The sequence below is a fragment of the Scyliorhinus canicula genome, chromosome 11 (genome assembly GCF_902713615.1).
Source record: "Scyliorhinus canicula chromosome 11, sScyCan1.1, whole genome shotgun sequence".
NCBI classification, from domain to species: domain Eukaryota; kingdom Metazoa; phylum Chordata; class Chondrichthyes; order Carcharhiniformes; family Scyliorhinidae; genus Scyliorhinus; species Scyliorhinus canicula.
The window spans coordinates 74,975,918-75,000,437 of NC_052156.1; the positions used below are offsets into that span (position 1 = coordinate 74,975,918).

Genomic DNA, 24,520 nt, shown 5'->3' on the forward strand with positions numbered 1-24,520 from the left:
ACACATTGCAGTCATGTTCTAAACACCTGCGCCTTCGCTCTTTATTCCTGTAGTGTTGCAATGTTTGTATGGTTAATGTATGGAATTTAAGGTTACCCTTCTACCCTCCAATGCATGTCTGCCTTCTCCAGAAGATCCAGGCTGGAAATCTGGAGTTAGGCCTCCGTCAGTGGCACTTTGAAAATTCTGGCTGGTTCTCTCTCTGGCTGGTGTTCTCTGCCTCTGGCTGGTTCTCTCTGTCTCTGGCTGGTTCTCTCTGTCTCTGGCTGGTTCTCTCTGTCTCTGGCTGGTTCTCTCTGTCTCTGGCTGGTTCTCTCTGTCTCTGGCTGGTTCTCTCTGTCTCTGGCTGGTTCTCTCTGTCTCTGGCTGGTTCTCTCTGTCTCTGGCTGGTTCTCTCTGTCTCTGGCTGGTTCTCTCTGTCTCTGGCTGGTTCTCTCTGTCTCTGGCTGGTTCTCTCTGTCTCTGGCTGGTTCTCTCTGTCTCTGGCTGGTTCTCTCTGTCTCTGGCTGGTTCTCTCTGTCTCTGGCTGGTTCTCTCTGTCTCTGGCTGGTTCTCTCTGTCTCTGGCTGGTTCTCTCTGTCTCTGGCTGGTTCTCTCTGTCTCTGGCTGGTTCTCTCTGTCTCGCACGCGCACTCTCCGCCTCCAAGTCCGTCGTCTTTTCCTCTACCAGATTGGCTAGGTTCAACTTCTGTAATACGGCCCATTCGTGAGCAACTCTTATTCCCAGGTACCTAAAACTAGTCCTGGCCAGTCGAAACGATAGCCCCACCAGATCAGTTCCCTTTCCCGGAGAGTTCAAAGAAAAAACCTTACTCTTACCCGCATTCAATCTATATCCTGAGAGGGAGCCAAACTTTCTTAGCTCCTCCATTACCTTCCCTACATTGGAGCGAGGGTCCGTGATATATAGCAATAACTTGTCCGCCGTACAGGGACGCCCTATGGTCCCTCTCCATACTCTATATCCTTCCACCTGGCCAATGATGCAAGTGCGATGGCTTGATCGCCAAAACAACGGTAATGGAGAAAGTGGACATCCCTGCCTTGTACCCCTGTACACCGAAAGTATGTCAAACTTAATGCATTGGTGCAAACCTTTGCAGTGGGGGGCCCTGTACAGAAGCCTAACCCACAAAATGAATTTAGGCCCAAAGCCAAACCGCCTCAGTACCTCAAAGGTATCCCCATTTCACCCGGTCAAATGCTTTTTTGCATCAATGGAGATGATTACTTCCGGATTGACCCTTGCTGAGGATGACAGCACCACGCTCGGGAGTCTCCTAAAGAGACCGACGTGCCGGCCCTTACCAAAATCTGCCTGATCCTCAGAAATTACCCCCGGCAGGCACCCCTCCAAACAAGATGCCAACACCTTAATCAACAGCTTTACATCAGCATTCAACAGAGAAATGGGCTGATATGACCCAGACTCCATGGGATCTTCTTTTTCAAGATTGAGGAGAATGATGCCTCTGTTAGTGTGGATGGTAACACCCTCCAGGGCAGAATCATTAAACACGTCCAACAGGTGTGGTTGCAACACAGTCACAAACTGATTATAAAATTCCACAGGGAATCCATCCGGGCCCTATGTCTTCGCGGACTGCATTGAACAAATACATTTCATAATTTCCTCTAGCCTAAGCGGCGCATCCAGCACCTGCCCACTTTCCCTTTCCACCACCAAGCAGACCAACCAACCCAGAAACTGTATCATGGTTGAGTCTTTCTCCGGAGGCTCGGACTCTATATCGCCCCGGTAAAAGGTCTCATCCCATTGACCTTCTCTGGAGCGGAAATGAACCCTCCCCCCAGAGTCCTGAACCAGTGCTACTTGCCGAGAAGCTGCCTCAACTGGTGAGCCTTCCCCTCCCATACTCTTAAAAGGTCCCTCTCGCACAACAAAGCTTGCTCACCACCTTTCTCGTCAACACCAAAGCAAACTCCATCTGAAGCTCCTTCCTCTCTGCGAACAGCTCTGCCGTTGGGGCAGCAGAGTATTGACGGTTCGCCTCAAGGATGGAATTCACCAACTCTGCCTCTCCACCCTACCAGACTTATCTCCGAGTTTGATTATCCCCCCTGATGACCGCCTTTCCTGATTCTCAGAATGTGGAAGGTGTGAGATCTCCTCATTCCTATTAAACTCCACATAGGTTCCAATCACCGAAGCTATCCTCTCTCAAATTCCCTTGTCTGCAAGCAAAGCCGTGTCCAACCTGCATGGGGGTGGCTGAGCACAGCCCGTCTCCAAACACATACCCACACAATGTGGAGCATGGTCAGGTATTACATACAATCGGCGAATACCCCATCCCCACAACCCCGAGGAGTAACGAGTTGCCTACTATGAAGAAATCCATATGGGGGTAGACCCGATGTATGTGTGAAGGGAAAGAAAACTCCTCTCTCTGGTATCTTAAATTTCTACAGGTTTCCCCTCCACCTCCACCGTTGTGAAGGACTTGAGGCACTACCCATCTAGTCTGGGGTCCAGCACACAATTAAAGACACGGTTAACTGGTGTGAGAGTCAAGATCGAGGACGGCCGCCAGCACCCTCTTGATAAAGTCTGCATCTTCCCAGTTTGACACATATGTATTCACCAAGAACACCAGAGCTCCCGCCAACTCTCACTCTCAAATCTCCCCCTTGAATCCATCAAAATAATAGCCACCAAAAAAGGCCACTCTCCCATTGATCAGTATTACGGCCCCCTTTCGTCCTCGTGTCAAAGCTCTAGTGGAATACTTGCCCCACCCACCCCTCCCTCAGCACGGTCTGATCTTGGTTCCTGCAATAAAACAGCATCTTCCTTCAAACATTTTAAAAAGGGAAAACACCTGGGATCTTTCAACTGACCTATTTAACCCCCTCATGTAACAGGCCTGATTGGAGGACTCTGGTTCCCACACTTCACTGATCACCTCTTTCCACCCCACCTCCCAGCTAAAGGTTCACCCCCCTCAAACCAGTATATCAGCAAAGAAACCTGTCAGCAATCTGTCCCTGTTCCTCCCCCCCTTCCTGACTCTTCCCCTTCTCTCTGCACCGCACCGACAGATCACCAAACACCCCTCCCCATCCCAAACGAAGAGAGCACTACCACCCTGGGCTCGCTACCTTAATGAACAAAAGAAACAACCCCTCCCACACCCAGGTAACCAGCCGCGGCACTCTCCCCCCTACTTCTCACTTCAGGGTGACCCCCACCTAGAAAAAAAAATCCAAGTTGTATAAGCAAACAGTCCCCCTACCCTAACCCAAGTTCAATATTGAACATTCTACAAACCATCCCACACACCCACTCCCTTACTTCCCCAACAGTTTCCAACCACGCTATAATAAATATAAGACAAAGAAATAACAGTGACGAGGGAAAGAAAGAAAATACTTTAAAAAAAAACACTAGTGTAACCAACAACTTATTTCAGTCTCTCTCTCTCTCTCTCCTCCTCTCTCTCCTCTCTCTCTTCTCATCTCTCTCTCTCTCCTCTCTTTCTCCCCCTTTCTCCCCCCCAGTCTGTGTTACTTTGCAAAGTCATTTGCCTCCTTTGTCATGTCGAAGTAATGACGGAACAGGCTTGGGAGCCTGAACGTGACATGTAGGCGAACCAGGTATGCCACTCAAAGCAGCACGTTGCTCTTCTAAAGAGCTGCCTAGGCCTTATTAAACCCAGCACACCTTTCTGCCCCAACGTCCTGATAAATTCTAATGGGATGGGCACTCACATCTACGTTTTCTAGTGTCCTTTGCCCAATCAAGACCTTTTTCTTTATCCAAATATCTGTGGAATCAGACTATGATGGCCTGTGACAGCTGCTTTTGTCACAGACTGGTAGGTCCGGTCCACTTCGGGAGTGTTTGCAAAGACCCTCTTTCTCCCAACACCTTTCCAAACATCTGAGACACATAACCTGTGGCATTTGACCTTCTACGTCTCTGGTAGCCCAACGATCCTCAAATTTTGAAGTCTGGAGCGATTCTGCCGGTCGTCGACCTTGGCCTTCAATGTCTTCTGCCCCTCCGCCAACATTGCTACCTTGTTTTCAAGTGGCGGTCTGATCACTATGGTCTGTGACCGTCTCCTCCACCTTCCAAATAGTTGAGCCCTGTATCTTCAGTCCTCCCAGTCTGTCTAGAGCTGCATGAATGGGCTTGATCACCTTTGCCAGGACATCCATGACCGCCTGCCTCTGTTTACTGAACTCCTTGGGCAAGAATTCCACCAGTGTCTCAATTGTCCACAGAGTGGCCAATGACAACACACAGGCCTCCGCCATTTTCTCTCCTGTGACATGAGGGCCTTCAAAGTCAGATGAGGACTCTTTACTCTACTTTTTCCTCGTGTTATAACCTCCAGACATCTTACGGAGGGGGAACTCTCCAATTACACCACGTTTCCACCTGCACAACACCTGTTAGATGGGCAAAAAGGACCAAAGACTGAATCTCCAAGGAGGAGCCACCTTATGTGCACCCATTCACCTTCTGGCCTCCACCTTGGGCAGCATGGTGGTTAGCACAATTGCTTCACAGCTCCAGGGTCCCAGGTTCGATTCCCGGCTTGGTTCACTGTCTGTGCGGAGTCTGCATGTTCTCCCAGTGTGTGCGTGGGTGTCCTCCGGGTGCTCCGGTTTCCTCCCACAGTCCAAAGATGTGCAGGTTAGGTGGATTGGTCATGCTAAATTGCCCTTTGTGTCCAAAACTGCCCTTAGTGTTGGGTCGGGTTACTGGGTTCTGGGGATAGGGTGGAGGTGTGGCTTGGGTAGGGTGCTCTTTCAAAGAGCCGGTGCAGACTCGATGGGCTGAATGGCCTCCTGCACTAAATTCTATGATTCTATGAAGTCATATCATGAATCACTTTTAATGGAATGGACAAGACTACTTGCCATTTTTGGACCCTTATTTTGCAACGTAGATCTGATACCATGTTTGAAATCATAATACTCAAGTCTGCAGCTTTTTCTAATTTCACACTTAATAAATAGTCTGAGGATATATTTTAAACAAATTATTTCATAATTTTTTTGTTTCGCTCTGCAGGTTTTGGGCAATGCTTCAGAATTTAAGAGAGCAGTGAAGCTGGTGACTAGCACAGTGTCTTTTAATAAAGATTCAACTGTGCAAGTCTTCGAGGCAACTATCAGGTGAGCCACAGATCTTCTAATTGTTGCATCTTAGATTCCCAAAGAGGGATTGTTGAATGGAGCAGAATCTGTGTCTTGGATGAGGACAGGATCAAGCTTGTCCATAATGACTAATATACAAGCGTGATTATGGAGGTGGGCCAGTCCGCTCCCAAGCCTGTTCCGTCATTGCCTTTTCTTCACATTCATACCTACCTTTTCTATAAATGTAACATTACCCAGCTTCCACAGCCTTTGAAGGAACAAGTTCCTGATGAGAAGAAATGTCGAAAACCTTTGTTTTATAAAAACAGTATTACCCGATCTCACTGCAAATTGTGGGTCTGATTTTAAGATTATGACCACTTGTTTTGGATTTCCCCCACCAGTGCTATCAGATAACTTGATTAATTTAAATCACTTGATTACATCACCCCTTGACCTCAAGAGAATATAACCCAAATTTACATAAACCGCCCTCACAATTTTATCTGGATATAATTCTGGTCCATGTGCACTGTACCTCTTCACAGGCCAGTATATCTCTCCTGTATGGCCCAAACTGTACCGCTGAAGCATAGCTGATTTCTCTTTGTATTCCACCCCTCTGAGAAATAAGGCCAATATTTCATTAGCCCTTTAATTGCTTTTTGTCTCTGCACTGGCACTAAGTTATAGGCTGCTTCAGTGACCTTCTCATGCTCACCACCACTTAATTAGGTACTGGAATGTGGAGTCCATGTACAGGAGGGGAGAAAAACAAAGTGGAAATGGTGAGGGATTTTTCATCGGTATTCCTAACTTTTGTGTTTAATGTTAATTGAGGTTTTTGTTTTGGATTAAAACTGCAATGAGGTTAGTGAACATCTACTTGCTTTTCTCCTCACAGAACATCTATTTCTAGTTGTGCTTTAACAGCTTGTTTTGTTCCGCTGTAGGATTTTGGGAAGCTTGCTATCTGCCCATATGATTATCATGGACCCTGCTCAGCCATTTGGAAATATGATCCCAGATGGTTATGATGATGAGTTACTTCATTTGGCTCGTGACTTGGCTGTCAGATTGCTGCCAGCATTTGAAAACACCAAAACTGGCATTCCTCATCCTCGGGTATGTGGCAACTAAGTTACGAACTGATGTCTTGTTTTCATATCCACAAAGAACCATGAAATTATCAAACATCCTTTATTTTACATTACACTAAGAGAAAGCTGATACAGCTTCAAGTTGGCCAATGAAATTTCTTGCCTTTCAACTGTTGTATATTTGCCCACAAATTACAATAGGCTGATGCATTGGGTTACCTATGGACTTGATGCATCCTTTTTCTTTTCTTTTTCACAAATTACACGGTTACAGTCTTGGTTGTGATGCTTTTTGGAGTGGCTGAGCAGAGGTTAAGTTTAAATTGGGAGGTTTTGACTGAGTGGCATTGAGCAGAAATGAAGGCAGATCTGTGGGGAGTACTTGCAAGATATTGAAACATCAACTCACAGAATTACCTCAAGGCTTCATGCAATGTTGTGGCTGCTTTTACATTGCCTTAGTGGGATGCTTAAAGGTGCTTTATAATTGCAAGTTGTTCCCCAAAACGTTTCTCTCCTGCACCGGTGAAAATTTCAATGTGAACTAGCCCAATTTTTAAGACTGGTTATTGGCATGACTTGAATGCAGATCTCTGGCAGCTATTTTTGACAATTCCAGTGAAACATGGTGACCAGAAGCTAGTGGTGTAAACATTTCTCTAAGGCCAATATCAAAGAAACTTTTTTGTGATTGTGAAGTTGCAATTAATTTTCCTTTGCACAAAAAATTAATTGAACAATAATTTCTAAAAGCTGCCTGTGGAAGTAGCTGAGTCGGAAACATTAGGGACCTTCAAGCGGCTATTGGATAGGTACGTGGATTACGGTAGAATGATGGGGTGTAGATTAATTTGTTCTTAACCTAGGACAAAAGTTCGGCACAGTGCTGCAGTTTCTATGTTCTATTCAGTCCGACTCACTTATCTTGACAACGTCTCTCAACGTCCTACTTGATTTTTTTTGAAGTCAAGGTACAATCCCTTAGTTGAAAGAGAGAGCTTACTGTTTGTCAACATTAATGTCTAAAGTCATTGGTGTTTATCACTCGGTTCTATGCCCAACGTGGAGTGGTAAACATAGAATCATAGAATCTCTGCAGTGCAGAAGGAGGCCATTCGGTCCATCTCCCCCCCCCCCCCCCCCAATCCCCATAACCCCACCTAACCTGTACATCACCGAACACTAAGGAGCAATTGTATCTTGGCCAATCCACCTAACGTGCACATTTTTGTACTGTGTGGGAGGAAACCGGAGGAAACCCACACAGGCACAGGGAGAAAATGTAAACTCCACACAGACAGTTACCCAAGGCTGGAATTGAACCCAGGTCCCTGATGTTGTGGGGCAGCAATGCTAGCCACTGTGCCACCATGCTGCCCTCAACGTTTCCTGTGATTTGAGCACATTCCATATTCTACACCCAACCGTGGCTGATTGACACGCCTTGGTGCAATTTGACAGAACATCAACCCAGCTCCTGTCCCATCTCGGTGCTTCACAGACTCCTGTTTTTGGTTGATTTTGCTTTCCCATCGGGTTGCTTTTTATTGTGTCCTTCACAAACACAGGTAATTTACCGGTTTATGCTGTGGTAACAAAACTGCTTGGTCAACTACAAATCAATTTTTAAAAAAAAAATGAATTGCTTATGTTGAACTGTATTTGAAATATTGACGTAAACAGAATTTTATGCTATGCATAAATGAGCAACCTTTTAAATTAATTAAATATTGAAGTGTAGGATTTCAGAATTGTTCAAGCTGCACCTAAAGAAGTTATTTGTCAATTTATGGCTTTTCAAAATTATACTTCAAATTGTGTTATCTGCTCATCTTTAAATTAATGCAGAATGGACATTGTTCCTGCTATATTGAAAGGTGTTCAGTCTGAACAAATAAGCAATGTGCAGTCGCCACATCTACTGTAGTAATTACAGCTGAAAAGAGGTCATTTTGCTTCACGATGTGAAAAAAGACATGGTAAGATATATGAAGAGTTTGTCACATGAATGAGCTGCAATTGCTTGTTCTAGTGGAGCATGGGACTCTTGACTTCACAGAGAAGCTCATTCAAACCTGAAGTGGGCCAAGACATTCTTGGCTGTATTGTGGTGGTTTAATTCCCTGCTGATTTTGAATTTATTTAGCAATGTGGCATGGCAGAAAGTAATGAAGTAAAGAACTCTACCTTTTTGTTTGAAACACAAACTTTCAGGTGAATCTAAAGAAAGGGGTGCCTTCTACTTGTCTCAATGAAACCTGCACAGCTGGAGCTGGCTCTCTGCTTGTGGAGTTTGGAATCCTGAGCCGCCTCATTGGGGATTCTACATTTGAGTGGGTAGCTCGCCAAGCTGTGAGAGCCCTTTGGAAACTGAGAAGCGATGAGACGGGACTGCTAGGTACTCAAATGCATTATTTGGGACTCCCGCGTTACTCTTAAACTTGACAAGGTGTATTTTAATGCAAAAGTTGGTGATGTAAAGTGCCAATTAAAATGTTAACTTGACACTTAACATTTTGATTTGTTTTACATTAAGAACTTCTTTAAACATTAAATTATAGCTTGTGGTGCGAGGTGGACTGTAATGTAATCTGTTTTCATACAAACAATTATTCCTCATTTCAATGCTTGGAATGTGGAAGTAGCTGAATCCTTATTTGTGGGGACAGATTTGGTTGACGCTATTTCTATAACATCTAATAATCTTACCATGGTAATACCACCAGGAATTAGAGACTTGTGAACTGTTCATTTATCATGTAGGTATACAAATTACAATACAAGAAACTGTAGGATTAATTTTGTTTTTACTGCACTTTTGGAATGTTTCTTTCCATTCTGACATCTTACTCCCCTTTCATGTCAGGAACTCCTCACAGCGTTTCTGTACCTGTTTTGACCATGGGCTTCACTCGCCAGCTTCCCACTTCAACCGAAGCCTCATTCTTCTAACCACCTTTCTGCCAAACCGTTGACCTCTCGCACTTGAATAGAAATGCTAGACTGAGATATCCCCTTAATCCCTCTCCACTTTACACTCCATCTACCTGATACCCTCGTTCATATGCCATAGAACTCTGAGCTAGAACAGGAGATTCCAGACAGAACATAACAAGAGATGAGCAGAAAAAATGAATAGCAGCAAATTATTCATTGCAGAAGAAAATGTAAAGGAGATAAACAAAAGGCAGGAGAAAATAAGCAGATGAGGGGCAAGGCAGAGACAAGGGAGTGATAAAAGGATTTCCCTGGAAGGATAAGTGTACATAATTCTACATTATAAAAAGTAACAGTCCGAAGTCTTGAAGTTAAGGAGAGACAGAGCAAAAAAGAAAACTAAATAAATGAAACCTCACCAATTATCTTAATATTATTAAATTCATTGTTATCATCACTGTAAATGTGAAATCCACTAACAATGCAGTTCTTTGTGGATCTCCTTTAGTCAAGACACGTGGTTATAATCACAAGTATAAAGCTCCAACATGCTTATCAAGGACTCTGATTTCATTAGCTCACTGATTCAGCCACCTTACATTTAGAGTACCCAATTCATTTTTTCCAATTAAGGGGCAATTTAGCGTGTTCAATCCACCTACCGTGCACATCTTTAAGTTGTGGGAGCGAAACCCATGCAAACACGGGGAGAATGTGCAAACTCCACACGGACAGTGACCCAGAGCCGAGATTGAACCTGGGACCTGGGCATTGTGAGACTGCAGTGCTAACCACTGTGCTGCCAGAGAGTCAAAAATATTGATGTGGATTGGCATGAAGAGTGGGATCTGGATTCCCATCCTGAAGCAAACTATTGCCTTGTGGATTATAGTCTCCTGCTCGAGGCATAATACTTTACTAATAACCACCGTGCTACTGTGCCGCCCACACGGTACCGTTGTGCCGCCCACAAGACCACTACTGGAAGTGGTCAAAAGTCAATGCAGAGTTTCTCTTATGACATACTTGGAAGCTGAGGGGCAGATTGTCAGCGCCATAACTTATCTATGGCTGAGCAATGAACTTGGTATTCAGTGCATTTATGTTAAAAAAATCTTGAGCAATAGCTAAGCTAACTCATGTTTGGAGGATGTAGCATAGTTTGTTTTTTGAACAATTGACAAATTAAAATACTTTTTATACTAGCCCAACACTGAAGATTGCCGCTTCAGTGTGCATATTGTACGCCAAAGCCTTATTCGTACAGATATCACCTCTTTTAGTAAAATTTGATTTGTAAGCCAGTCAAAATAATAATTGTTTTATCATTGGTGTCTACGCATGATGTAACTCGTACAATATTTGATTCATATTTCCACCACACCCTAAATTCATATAGGAATTAGGATGTCTGAACTTTTTGAGGTCTAGGGAGTTGCTTCATTTCTAATGGGCTTAATCTGTCCATTTGGAAGTTTTTACAGCCACTTTTGAAATTTCTGCACCTTCATGCGATACCCTTCAGTTTAAAGTCTGTTTCTTTACTGATTGTAAAGCAATGTCTTTGAATGGCATTTAAAATTGAAGTTCTGCTAAGATCTAATGTTTAAGCCTAGAGAATTTACTTGACGTAATTTTAATTTCACTTTTTACACAGGAAATGTGGTAAATATTCAGACTGGACAATGGGTTGGAAAACAAAGTGGATTAGGAGCAGGAATGGACTCGTTTTATGAGTATCTTTTGAAATCCTACATACTATTTGGAGAAAGTGAAGATCTGGAGATGTTTAATGCTGCATATGAAAGCATTCAGAATCATCTGAGGAGAGGGTATGATATCCGTGTAACTACAACTTTTAAGCTCCTGGATAATTGCTGTCTTCGGCTGCAACTTTAGCTAGCCTTCCTACATTTGTTATTTAGTTTTGTACATCTTTGCACCTTATTAATACAGGTTTTCATGCAATTGTAAAGTCCTTGAAAATTCATGTGATTCCAGTAAGTTCTGTAAATTTACCGAAGAGTTTGTAATTTTTCTACTGAAACATGTTTCGAGAATTGCATTGTCTAACTTGTAAAATAATAATTAAAGGAGAGAATGGTTATCAACTTAAACCATTGATTTTTGAGAAGCCTCACAAAGCTCTTGAGTTTGTGTATTGTAAATTTATAATTCAGTGCTAATTTTAATCAAATGGACTTTCTCTTTGCTCCCACTGAACAAATTTGAAACACAAATTACCAAAAATGCTGCTACCTGGAGCAAATTAGATTGGTTAGTTTAATCAATTTGAGGCAAATTATCTGAACTTGCTCTTGATTTCTGAAGTGTTTCCATTATGGGCAAATGTTGGACCATCAAGAAGTGCAAACAGTCTAAAGCACAATCCTCTAGAAAGTGAGCAACGGCATATTTTCAATCCCTATTATACTTATAACTTGCATTCTATGCTATAAAATGCACAGCTTTCAGCTTTCTAATTGAAGTGATTTCCAAAAGGGTATCTAAATCCATTGGTTGTACTCCTGGCACTTATTGTGGTTTTGTGTATGCAAAACACATTTCCTGCCATTTTGAGAAGTTTCTAAGCCACTAGTTTCAACTTTTTTGAATGCCACAGTAACCAATCCACTTAGCGTAATCAAAACTTAAACCTACAATTTCCTCAACAATATTACTATCTTTTAAAAAAAATATATATATTGTTCTGCTTTTTACACAATCAAAAGAAAAGATTGGTTATTTGAGAGCATTTTCGATATTGGCATGGAAAACTGTTTTCCCTTTTTTGATTTGGTATTTACAAAAGTTATACTGTGATCAAAGCAATAATAAAGTAGCACCTGATTGTGTCCGTTTGCCTGAAGAGAGCTGGAACTTGTCGGTTGGTTCTTTGGTTTACTTGGGGTTCTGTGTTTCACGATACAACAGGCATGTTTCTGCACTTTGCCACAAGTAGATTGATTGCGCGTCTGATGTTTTAAACCTTTTCTCCTGGAAACACATTCTAGCTTTGATCATCAGCTTGTTTCTGTCCATGAAGCAATTACAGCTAAACGTTTTAACAAATGTACTGCAGGAATGGTGAAATTAAATGAGCTGGCAATTACTGCAAAGCCTTTCCTGAGATTTCCTACCCTCCTTTGTTGATAGATTTCACCTTTTGTGGCAGGGGAGGTGTAAGATTTTGTGTAATTTGACTAACTGATGGGTGTCTGAAACATTTGGCTTAAAGGCCATCTTTGACCTGAGTGTATTCCTACAGTGCATAGAAGTTAGCTTACTTTGTCAATCTACATAATAATATATTTTAGAAAAGTGCATACAGTTGGCAAGTAGAGAATCACAGGAGTGATAGATTATAAACTCGTCTGCAATCTTAATGCTTTTGTAGACTATTATTGCCCTATTAATCTGTCGAGCTCTCCATGTCATGTTGGTATGAACATTTGCAGGTCTCCAGATGGGAATACTCCACATTTGTAAATCAGTCTATAAAATCGGAATAAATTACCATATGGTACAAACCAAAGAGCTGTTTATGAACTGTCCATAGCTACGTCTTGATGGTCTGCTCATTCTTGTATTTCATAGCAACACATTTTGAGTGGAAAGAAATGCTATGGAGTGCGAGAGTCAGTGGACTCTTCCAGCTCAACAGTTTATTGTTATTAGGATTTAATGTCAGAGCACAGCTTTAAATTTGTATTATATTTCTTAACATGCAGACGTGAAGCTTGTAATGAAGGTGAGGGAGATCCTCCGCTCTATGTTAATGTGAATATGTTTAATGGCCAACTAATGAACACATGGATTGATTCACTGCAGGCGTTTTTCCCTGGTCTTCAGGTATATTCATTGATTTTAAAATTGTGGTTTTGTTTAGTGTTTTTATAACCTTCCTGAGTATGACTTTTTAATGGTAGAAGGATATTTTTATTTGCTTTAGGTTTTAACAGGTGATGTAGAAGATGCCATTTGCCTTCATGCCTTTTATTATGCCATATGGAAACGATTTGGAGCTCTTCCAGAGCGGTATAACTGGCAGCTTCAAGCACCTGATGTGATGTTTTACCCACTGCGGCCTGAATTAGTTGAGTCTACTTATCTGCTGTATCAGGTATGGAATTGGAAATGTATTTAACAGAATGTCCAGTTTATCTCTGGCCTTATCCGTTCAATTGAATTCTCTTTCATACCCATTATCCGCGCAAGCTGTGCCAGGTAGGTTCTCGTTTGTGTTACTGGAGTTTTGACATTTGGGGAATGTTACAAGATTGTGCTCTATGCAGGAAAGTGTTTGGGTTTTACCCTTGTGTTGAGAAAATATGGGATACACTGTGGCACACTGGATCAGCTGAAGGTCTGGACTCAGCAGGCCATTCTTCAAATCTTAACTCATTACACCAAATTAATTTCATCCTGCACCACCTCTGGATGGATTCAAGGTGTTGCACAACATTTAGGGTTCTTTTACATTGATTTTGTTTTACTCCTGATCGGTATTGCTTGCATAGATAATTTGAGAGTATTGGGATTTCGAGGTGGACAGCCTCTCAGTACACTGAGCTGAGCATGTCCTCCATGGGTTTGCACTGTAGGTCAAGGGTCCAACTCCTCTGTAATGGCAAATTTTTTACCTTAGGCCCCTCGGTCCTCTCTTGACCCACTTAAGTGGCCGTAGATTTTTTTGAATGCTGCAATTAACCTAAATCAATAGGTTCTAATGATAATGTGCCCCAATCACTTCTAAGTTGCTGTCCTGCTTATGTTGAAGAAGCTGACACAATATGATCACTTAAAAAGAACATTTAAAAAAAAGCATTGGAAGTTTCACCAAGTACACCACTGGATAGGACTTATGGTTAGTTGTGGGTTCTTTACCTGGGACATCCTACTAGTTTAAGAGTTTCAACTTGCTTACGGAGCAAGTGTTCGTCCACAGTGCATTTGTGGGAAATTTGTGATGAACACACAAGTTGATTGCGAACCTTATGTACTGTAATTTGGTTTGCTGGCCATGTTGCATACCCAATTATTCATCTTGATTTTGAAAGGTGGTCGAAACTGTGGATTAGGCTGACAAATAGCAAATATATTCATTAGGACTTTAACTGGATGTCAATGAGAGCAATGACGTACTGTAGGTTTACACTAGCTTGCAGGTTTAACTGACCTAATTTTGTAGGATGGAAAATAACAGTTGTTCAGTACTGACTTTTCCAGAGTTTTTTCAGAGGGCCTTTCAATAATGGCTGCATACCTATGTTGCAGGATTTTCATATGTAGCTGTATCTGGACGAGTGGTTAGTCTTGAGCTTCCAGCCTGGACTCCAGAAATTGGGCTTTTGGTCAGTCATAAGAAGTCGCAACTGGACCCTTTGCAGGACGTGGTTTCTACTGTTCTGTACAGTCAGACATGGATTGTTCTGCGTGGGATAGATTTGTAGTGCAGAGGAACCTAATTGCATCCCTTGGAGGACGGTACTTATCTCTTGGTCCAAGTTTATCTACAGATAATTCATATTTATGGCAGACATCATCTTTGCATTTCCCAATACATGTCTGTTTGTAATGGACTTTCAGTTAAATTTAATGAAACTGATCCCGTGTAACTTTATAGGAAATGGTTTGATTTTTTTTCAGTTTTAAAATGACAAGGCAGCTATCTTTACAAATTCCTTGTTTACTCACTTGTCCTGCCCAACACTAACTCATGTTATGGTACTATTCCACATGCACATGACTTAGCTTTTGGGAACACTGAATTCAGTCAATTGCAGTATATCCCATTATTGTTTTATCTGAGATCAACCAACTATGCATAGACTAGTAACTTTTTAATTGTATGGTTTGCTGCGCTACTTTGAAGTGTCTATTTATTAATGAAGTGTATGTTATTTCTTGAAAACTAGTCTATAAACCTTTTTAAAATTCAGCAGTTTATTTTAGGCTGTGGCGGTGCCAGCATTGAGTTTTATCTGATGCCCTCCATTGCTAAGCTACCTCTTGCTTTTGTTTGAAATTAGGCAACAAAAAACCCTTTCTACTTGCACGTGGGAATGGATATCCTCCAGAGTTTGGAGAAGTACACCAAAGTCAGGTCAGTGCTGGAACTGTACGTTTTTTATTTAAAAATCAAGATGACTTGCTGCTCATTTGTTGTTCATAAATGCTGAAATTCTAAAGCTGTTCCAAGTCCCTTTTTAAAGTTCTCTGCTCTCTTTAATACTGTTGGATTTATATCACTTATTGGTACATTTGTCTCTGATCCTTCCGGTCAGGGTGAAACGGGTTTGATTTGTAGAATTGTATGTAACAAAATTAATTGCCACTGTTTTTTTTGCATTGGATTGTTTGAGATAATGACCTATGGGAGGAGGGTAAGTTTGCGTCGACATGCTCATTTAGGGAGCTGATGGAGTCATGATGGGCCAAATGGTGGCCTCCTTGCACCTCAACAATTCTGTAATTCTACATGATTGTGCGGAGTGAGAAGCTGCTGGAAAACTATTGAAAAGTGAGAAGCTGGAAGGGGAGAAATTTAAATTAGAGCTGTGTTACCTGGCCACGTCATGTCAGGGGTACTTGGCACTAGGTTCTGCCTGTTCATGAATCAACTTGGCAAAAGTGGGGCATGAAGGTTCAGAACATCCAAGTAGTGACCATCTCAGTAGGATTACCACTCTGCTCCTTTTTTTACCTACCTTAGTTGGAGGCTGCACATATGTGCCTGGCCTTCTGCTCTGATTCTGAAAAGTGCAATGGGTTACCAAGACTGCCAATCCAGTGCAGCAGTGTCAGGGGAAGTGAAGCCATGTCCCCTTTTTATGGCACCAGCTGACATAAAGCGTTAAGTCTAAAGGCCCCAGCCACTTTGAGAAGCCACGGGAGAAGTTAACTGTGTAAGGTAAATGGACAGGAATTGGGGGTGGGGAGAAAGAGGATGTTGGGTGATCAGTTGGTGTCTAGGGTAGTTGGCGGAGTTGGGTGGTTGGGCTCAGTGTCATTGTTACCAAGGAGTTGGAAGTGGTCTTAATCTTTCCATCTTTTCCTGGGTAAGTTGGAACTATCCAAAGTCTCACATTAAATAGAATAGTACAGCACAGAACAGGCCCTTCGGCCCTCAATGTTGTGCCGAGCCATGATCACCCTACTCAACCCACGTATCCACCCTATACCCGTAACCCAACAACCCCCCCCCCCCCCTAACCTTTTTTAGGACACTACGGGCAATTTAGCATGGCCAATCCACCTAACCCGCACATCTTTGGACTGTGGGAGGAAACCGGAGCACCCGGAGGAAACCCACGCACACAGGGGGAGGACGTGCAGACTCCACACAGACAGTGACCCAGCCGGGAATCGAACCTGGGACCCTGGAGCTGTGAAGCATTTATGCTAACCACCATGCTACCCTGCTGCCCTAAATGAAATGAAAATCGCTTATTGTCACAAGTAGGCTTCAATTTAAGTTACTGTGAAAAACCCCTAGTCGCCACATTCAGTCGCCTGTTCAGGGAGGCTGGTACGGGAATTCAACTGTGCTGCTGGCCTGCCTTGGTCTGCTTTAAAAGCCAGCTCTTTAGCCCTGTGCTAAACCAGCCTCCTAGATAGCTCTCAGATCAGGGCCATTGGACGTTTGAACTACCTGAGGCAATTCCTTTGCATGGGACATCTGGGGTTTTCCCCATTGCACATTTGGTATTTTTGCCTGTCGGTACAACACCGCAAGGGATGGAAAATCTGAGCCAAAGGCTTTATTGCAAGTTTAGCAGAATCAGTCATATACAGAATTCAAACAATTAACATAATCAGGAATGGTATTCTATTACGAGTCTATGGACAGCAACGCAGCATGGTAGTTTTTGATTCACATCTCTTATGCTTTGTTCTCTTGACACTGTTTTGTTTATGCCCCTTTCCTTTATGGTTCGGTTGTGCACCTGTGTCCCGAAACACTCTGGCTCCATTCTATCTATAGTTACAACATGTCATTATCTAACACAGACCATTGTGTCCCTGTCTGTCCAGAATTAGATGTGGCCTTCCTCCAACCGACTGTCAAAGCATGCAGTTATATAAGTTAATGGGGTTAAAACAATCCAATTTCATGTAACAATGAGGTATCATGCATTCCATTTGGTGGCTGAACTCCGTGTAGCTTTAACCAATCATTATCTTTCCCAGACTGTTGTATCTTCATCTGTCCAGAATGAGATGTGGCCTCCTTCCAGTTAACTGTAAAAGGCAGTCAAGTTGTTAACTGTTAATGAATTAAAAGCCATCTCATTTTATCTAATGGAGGGTTACCATCTAACACTGATTTAAGAATTGATTCATTATGTAAGTGTTAAAACACTGCTAAACCAATAGACTAAAAGTAACAAAACTCCCAGTACTCTACCACAATCTGAGTGACAATTGAAGTATCGGCTAACGAGCAATACTGGGGATGATCACCAGGGTTATAGAACATAGAATTTACAGTGCAGAAAGAGGTCATTCAGCCTATCGAGTCTGCACCGGCCCTTGGAAAGAGCACCCCACCTAACCCCACACTTTCACCCTATCCCCATAACCCCACCTAATATTTCTGCACACGAAGGGCAATTCAGCATGGCTAATCCACCTAACCTGCACATCTTTGGACTGTGGGAGGAAACTGGAGCACCCGGAGGAAACCCATGCAGATACGGGGAGAAAGTGCAAACTCCACACAAACAGTGACCCAAGCCAGGAATAGAACCTGGGACCCTGGAGCTGTGAAGCAACGGTGCTAACCATTGTGCTACCTTGCCCCCCTTCTGCACTGAGTGTTTTCCTTTTTATTAGATTTATATCTCAGATGCCTCATTGTCTTAAGTATGAGTAGGTATTCTAAGCTATATTTTGCACCTGGCAACAAAGTGGTTGGGGAGCAGGACATTATTTTCTGCAGTTGATATTGCAAGTGTGTATGCTCCCTATTAACTTTGTATTATTCACTTGGTTTCCATTGACCACAGAACAAAACTGTAGGTGCTGTACAATCATCCATCACCGATGAATAGTTATATATTGGGATCATTTAATGCCTAATCTGTTGTCAAATACCGGTGAGAATTTCAACATTTAACTTGGCATCTGTCAAAAATGATTCCTTATACAGAGGCACACTTGTGGAAACAGATTTTGCAAGAGGGAGGGGCTCCTGTCCCCTAGTTTATTCCAGAGATAAATAGCTGAATCAACAGCAGAGTGTTGTTGCCAGTGGATCTTGAAGGTAGCTGGGCCAAAAATTGTTTTGGTACAAGTAAATTGTCTATTGTAAAATTATGATCAACAGACTATGGTAGACCGCAGAAAAGAACGAGAAGTTGTTTATTCTAATGTACAATGGAATTTTGTTGTCATGGTGAAAACACGTCCCAATCTGACACTAATTGCCGTTGACCATTTTCTTTGCAAATAGATGTGGTTATGCCACACTTCACCATGTAATAGACAAATCAAAGGAGGATCGAATGGAGAGCTTCTTTCTCAGCGAGACCTGCAAATATTTATATTTGGTATGTTCCTGTAAACATTAAGTCGAATTATAAATTCAAAGGCAGTCAGTTGGTTAATCTCCGTATTCTTTCCAGGATGTTTCTTAAAAATATATAACTATAGAATAATGGATTGATCTAAGGTTCAGAACTGTTAACACTGAAGACGATACAAATTAGTTTTGAGCTCTGGTGATTGGTTTTATTACCTTACTATGCAACACCAATACATCTTCCATGATGTTGTATTTAAAGAGCCAAGACCAAGTAAAGTTGATGTGAAGCAAGGATATAGGGTGGGAAATGGTTGGACAAGGGCACAGCAGTGTTCCATGTTAAAAATTGCACATTCTGTTCTTTAATAAAATGGTGAAATGGGCAGACCCGTGGCAAATGTAGAACACAGCCTGAAGTAATTTGTTTTGGTAGGGAGAACGAGGGACAATAACATAAATGGTAAAATTAAAAGCGATGCAAGAACAGAAAACTTTGAAGGTAGCAGATCAAGTTGCGTTTTTAAAAAAATTGAGTATCCTTGACTTAGAGACAAAGTACAAAGCATGAAGTTATGCTAAATCATGAGGATTCCGCTGGTGAATTCTATCCATTTTTGGGTACCACACTTTAGGAAGTGGCGAGGGTGGAAAGGAGAATTACGAGAATAGTTAACAAGGTTACTTTGAGAGACTGGAGATGGTGGAGTTACTCTCCTTAGTGGTGAAAGTGAAGGGGAGATTTAACAGTAGTTTTGTCAGAGTAAATAAAGGGGAACAATTTCAAGTGGCAGGAGGGTGAGGACCAGGGGAGACAGGTAATTAGCAAACATACAAGAGCCAAGACAGGTAATTAGCAAACATACAAGAGCCAAGATATGCGCATGTCTGTCTACACTGTTTAGAAATGTATTTTCAATGTTCGTCATACCTTGTGCAAAAAAAAAGCTCCTTCTGGTATGTGCTGTAAATTTGTTTTTCTCAAGCTTACATTTGGCATCCTGCTGTATTGATATTTAGTGGTAATGGGCAAGGATCCCTTAGCTGCACATTTGTAGTGTATAATCCAAATAGGATTCTGTTCTAGTTGCTTTTAGTATTAGTTGTGTGGATGAAACCAACTTTTAATCTATCTCTCTTTTGACTACCTCATCAGCTATTTGATGAAGACAACCCATTGCACAAATCTGGGAGTAAATATATTTTTACAACAGAAGGCCATATTTTGCCAGTCGATAAGCTTTTCAGAGTAAAGCCTTGGGAAGATGTATCTTCTAAAGAAGAAGGTACTGTAGATAACTCTGGAGTGCTGGACCACAAACCCGCCAATTCCAGCATTAATGTAAGTAAAGTAAACCACTGGGATTTGTATGTTGTGGTTTGAAAGTAGTGAAATAATAGAACTCTAATGTTTTCTATATAATGGACCCTTAGCCGAACAGCCCGAGATTGTGTCACATCCTGTAATGCATGGTCATGAACAGCTATTTAAATACCCTGTTATTTCTCTCTCTCTCTTTTTCTCTCTCTCTCTGGTTCTGAGTTGCCTTGATGGTTTTTTGTTTTGCCCCAAAGGCCTAAACCTTGCAACCAGAATGTTTTGTGTTCAATTATTGCCATGGATCAGTGGTCTGGATCCTGTCCATCGGTTTCAAAGTGTCACTAACTTCAGATGGATGGAAGAGTAAAGTTACAAATGAAATGAACCTACCTATGTTGCATTAGCTATTTTTTGTTTCTTGCTGTGTAGTTCCTATTGTCTGATCATAAAGGTTAATCCAAAAGACTTTAGACAAAACTGCACAATTGATTAAAAAAATTACCCCAGAATTATTCATTGAGTACTTCCTGTTCTGAATACTTTGCCTGCTCAAGGTGAGAGATATTGGTATGTGCTGCAGGATGGGGATTCTAGTAATATATCCAGTTCACGGTGTGCTGGTTAATGGGAATATGCACATTAACTCCCCCAATGCTAGTCATATACTGTACCACTATACCTATCTAATTTGGCAAACATACGGGTTACAAAACTTTGTACAATTTTTTTAAAAAGCTGCTATTTGCATATGTTTGTAAATCATTTCATTTGTATAGAATTCATCTCCCCCTATTCTAACTTAGCAACACGTGAAACTATTGCTGTGATAAAACTAACTGTTTCAAAAATAATGTTTCCACAGTGCAGCAAAGTCCCCAGTGAACGGAGATATGCACTGCCCTTGAAAGGAGTTTACATGCAGCAGATTGACCAGATGGTGGGACTTCTTTAAACAACCTCATAAAAAGGGCTTGTACGTGAATAGGCAGGGACTTAACCTTCAACTATGCAACTTTTTATTTTGTGTACAAATATATTGACATTTATTTATTGTGATTTTTACAACTTCTCAAAACATTTGTAGGACATGTAATCTCACCTCTAATAGTGATATTACGTCCAAACCTTTGCTTTTGTGCAGGGGGAAGAATTTTTTTTTTGTTTAAATGGGTGGGTTTTTGATGAATAATGTCTTCTGTGAAGGCGTAGGCATAATCTCTTGACTATTGGGCTCTTCCAAAAAAGAATAAAATGTTAGAAGACATATGCTAGGTATTTGTTTAAGTGGGTTTGAATTTTTGTGTAATTTACCCTTAAATGTATAATGATTTGAAATGAGAGTTTCAGTGCACATCGGATATATGCTAATGCAAGTGCTGCACGTTTATGTGAGAACCATGAAATGGTAATGATCTGAACTATGAAAACCACTTTTTGGAATTTTTTTCCAGGAGTACTGTATTGAAGGTGGGGTGGGGGGGGGTGGGCTCAGAATTTGCCTAATGTGCCTTGCAGCTATCAGTATTTTCATCATACGCACATCATGCATCTCACATCTGAGCATCAAATCTACATTAACTTTTGCTGTCTAATGTGTATGCATTGTCCATGAGATGGCTGGGCTTGTCTACAACTGTGCCTGTGTGGGCTGCAACACTAATGTTCAAGTATGCCATGATTATGAAGCATATTCATTGCTGCAATTTGGTTTATTTTTGCGGATGACCTCTTGTGACCTGTCTTCTGAAAGTAAAACTTCATTGCCTCTGAAACAGCTCAGATATCATCGCAGCAGCAGGGCCAAGACTGCACAAACCCTTGAAGGTGTTTGAAAGCTGCGTAGCACCTCCTCCATCTTGATATGGCTCACTTTGGGAACTCGGCAGTTGACTGTAATCAGCATTCAAACGTTCCCTGGTATTGCACAATTGTTTTAGTTTCCAATCGTGTTCTGTTTAGTTTTGATAACATTTGCTCTAGGAATCTTTCTCTCATTTTTGGCAGTTAATGAATGCTCATGTTAAGCTTTGCATTTCCTGCCTTTTAATATTGCGCTTTACTATCAAATACTTTCAAAGCCTCTTTCTGAATTACCTCTGATGTAAATGAATCTTCAGATATTAGGATTATTGAAATGCATTCCATGTTTTGTATTTGGTGAATTATGACATTGGATGGGGGTGGTTCTAAAAGAACCAGTTAAACTACTGTGATGGAATATTTATGAACCTTTTCAGAAAAATAGTGAGCATAGCTGTTAATACCTTCTTAAATCCCACCTGGTTGCTTATTTCCTGGTCTACATTGTACATGTGCAGCCGTTAAATTAGGACACTTTCTTTTGTGTGTGCATATTCCCTCGTTGGTCTGTGAAGAGTCAATGCCTGGGTGAAATGGTGACAATTTCAGAATTGTCCTTTTCCATATGCTACTGACGCAAGTAGGGTTGAGTGGGTGGAGTCCAGAAGGGTTGGCCCTACATTTTGACAAGTTGGTGAAAAATGTTTGGAGTGAAGAGCAAAAATTGTGTAGTTTGGGCAGCTGATAGTGTGTGTGGAACATGTAAGTTGTGATGGGTGCAGACGTTGATTAAAGGAAATGTGAAATAGCCATCAAAAAGAAAAATACTTGAATTTGTATAGCACCTTTCATGACTGCTGGACATCTCAATCGCTTTACAGTCAATAGGCTGAATTTAGATGATGCCATGGGTCAACATTTTGTCACTTTGCCTGTGACTGAAATTTCTGACCCAAGTAATTAAGGAGCTGTACTTAATCCACCACATTTCCAGTTGTGCAAGAATGGCTTGCATTTCAGTAATACTATCCTCCAAATAAGAAGCACCTATTTTGTTCAGTGTCTTCCTTGACTGGTAGAATGGGGCTTGGGAGGCAAAGTCAGTGAAATCATGTTCAAGCATACCTTCCACTCCAGTGCTATCCTCACATCAGGACTTCATTTCAGTTTTCTTTCTTGCAGCACACTTAAAATATCTTTAACCCCCGTTTAATCAAAATCCCTTATTGGTTATGGTTTCCTTGTTGGGTTGTGAAATTTTGAATCGAGAAATTGGACCGAAAATAACTTGGATAGATCTGTGCACTCTGGTTACTGGAGTAAGTTTACCTGTTTGTTTTGCAAACTACGTATTGGCCTCTTGGAATGACTTTGTCCAGCAGCCTCTGTTTGCCCTCTGGCGTGGCCTTTGTGTGTGTGTGAGCGTAGAAGAGGCCTGACCGGGCAACAGAGCTCAACTGTGTTTGAATCTTCCTTCAGTTATATGTGCAATGTAGGTGCCAAATGTTCAGATAAAATGGCAAAGGTTTTTAACATTTTGGGTGATTTCTGTTTGTATCACAGCCTTTTATCTAAATTGCCCAATCTGGGTGCTGTGGCAGAGAACAACAAAGCACATTTCATCCGATTTTTAAATACATTGGCAAGGTTAATTGTCAGATTTTGTTTTCTTACAAATAAAAGTATTTACTCAGAAGCTAGATGTTTAATATACAAGCCAATGTTGAACTATTAAAGTTTACCAAAATCAATGTGCAATACACTTGTATAAAAGAAAAATTGTATAAATTTTATTTTCCCAGAAATAAGCAATGGTATTGAAATTGTCAAAGGACCAAACAAATGTCAATAAAAATGTGGTGCCATTGTTTTTCTTTGCTGTTAATTATTTAGCAAATGTCTGACTAAAACACACAACTCTGCTGCTTCTAAGCTCTGCTCATCTAAGACAATGCAAATTGTAGATTTTTGTGTAACTGGCAAGTTGGGCATCTTTGACCTGTAAAGTGAAGGGTTGCAGCATCCTTTGTCACAAGGCACAGTGATGCAAGGATCGTTCTACTCGCTTCATTCTCCATTACAATGATGTCTCCTACCTGGCTGATTGTGGGTAACTGTGGATAGTCTTTTGTGAGGGCCAGGAAGAATCCAGCATGAGTTTGTAGAGTCAAACAAAAAGTATCATCTGACAATAGTGTGTGCACAGTACCAGCGTTCACTACTGGTTCTCTCTAGCCAGTACCACACTGGCAGCCCTATACAACTGCACTGCTAATGATTGCCCTGCCCCCCTTCATTGGGGGAGCTCGTATTCCCCAAGGAGTCCTGGGGGTAACCAATTGTCCCCAGCCAATAGGATCCGGGCAGGTTCTAACAGTCTACCGTGGGCAGCACGGTAGCATTGTGGTTAGCACAATTGCTTCACAGCTCCAGGGTCCCAGGTTCGATTCCCAGCTTGGTGGAGTCTGCATGTTCTCCCGTGTGTGCGTAGGTTTCCTCCGGGTGCTCTGGTTTCCTCCCACAGTCCAAAGATGTGCAGGTTAGGTGGATTGGCCATGCGAAATTGCCCTTAGTGTCCAAAATTGCCCTTAGCGTTGGGTGGGGTACTGGGTTGTGGAGGTGTGTGCTTGGGTAGGGTGCTCTTTCCAAGAGCCGGTGCAGACTCGATGGGCCGAATGGTGTCCTTCTGCACTGTAAATTCTATGAAAGTCATAACACCAC

The 24,520-nt window shown here is 41.8% G+C and overlaps 1 protein-coding gene across 1 annotated transcript in view; it reads left to right on the plus strand.

Annotated features, from left to right (window-relative positions):
- edem1 (ER degradation enhancer, mannosidase alpha-like 1) overlaps nucleotides 1-23,669 on the plus strand; it is a 43,800-nt gene extending 20,131 nt beyond the window's left edge. Inside the window, exons 3-12 of the mRNA XM_038810759.1 lie at nucleotides 5,048-5,151; nucleotides 6,069-6,240; nucleotides 8,430-8,613; nucleotides 10,810-10,984; nucleotides 12,884-13,004; nucleotides 13,105-13,275; nucleotides 15,185-15,258; nucleotides 18,610-18,706; nucleotides 19,835-20,020; nucleotides 20,862-23,669. Of these exons, the coding sequence (XP_038666687.1) occupies nucleotides 5,048-5,151; nucleotides 6,069-6,240; nucleotides 8,430-8,613; nucleotides 10,810-10,984; nucleotides 12,884-13,004; nucleotides 13,105-13,275; nucleotides 15,185-15,258; nucleotides 18,610-18,706; nucleotides 19,835-20,020; nucleotides 20,862-20,951 (1,374 nt within the window). The 3' untranslated portion in view covers nucleotides 20,952-23,669. The remainder of the gene's footprint in view (nucleotides 1-5,047; nucleotides 5,152-6,068; nucleotides 6,241-8,429; nucleotides 8,614-10,809; nucleotides 10,985-12,883; nucleotides 13,005-13,104; nucleotides 13,276-15,184; nucleotides 15,259-18,609; nucleotides 18,707-19,834; nucleotides 20,021-20,861) is intronic.
- The last annotated feature ends 851 nt before the right edge of the window (nucleotides 23,670-24,520 follow it).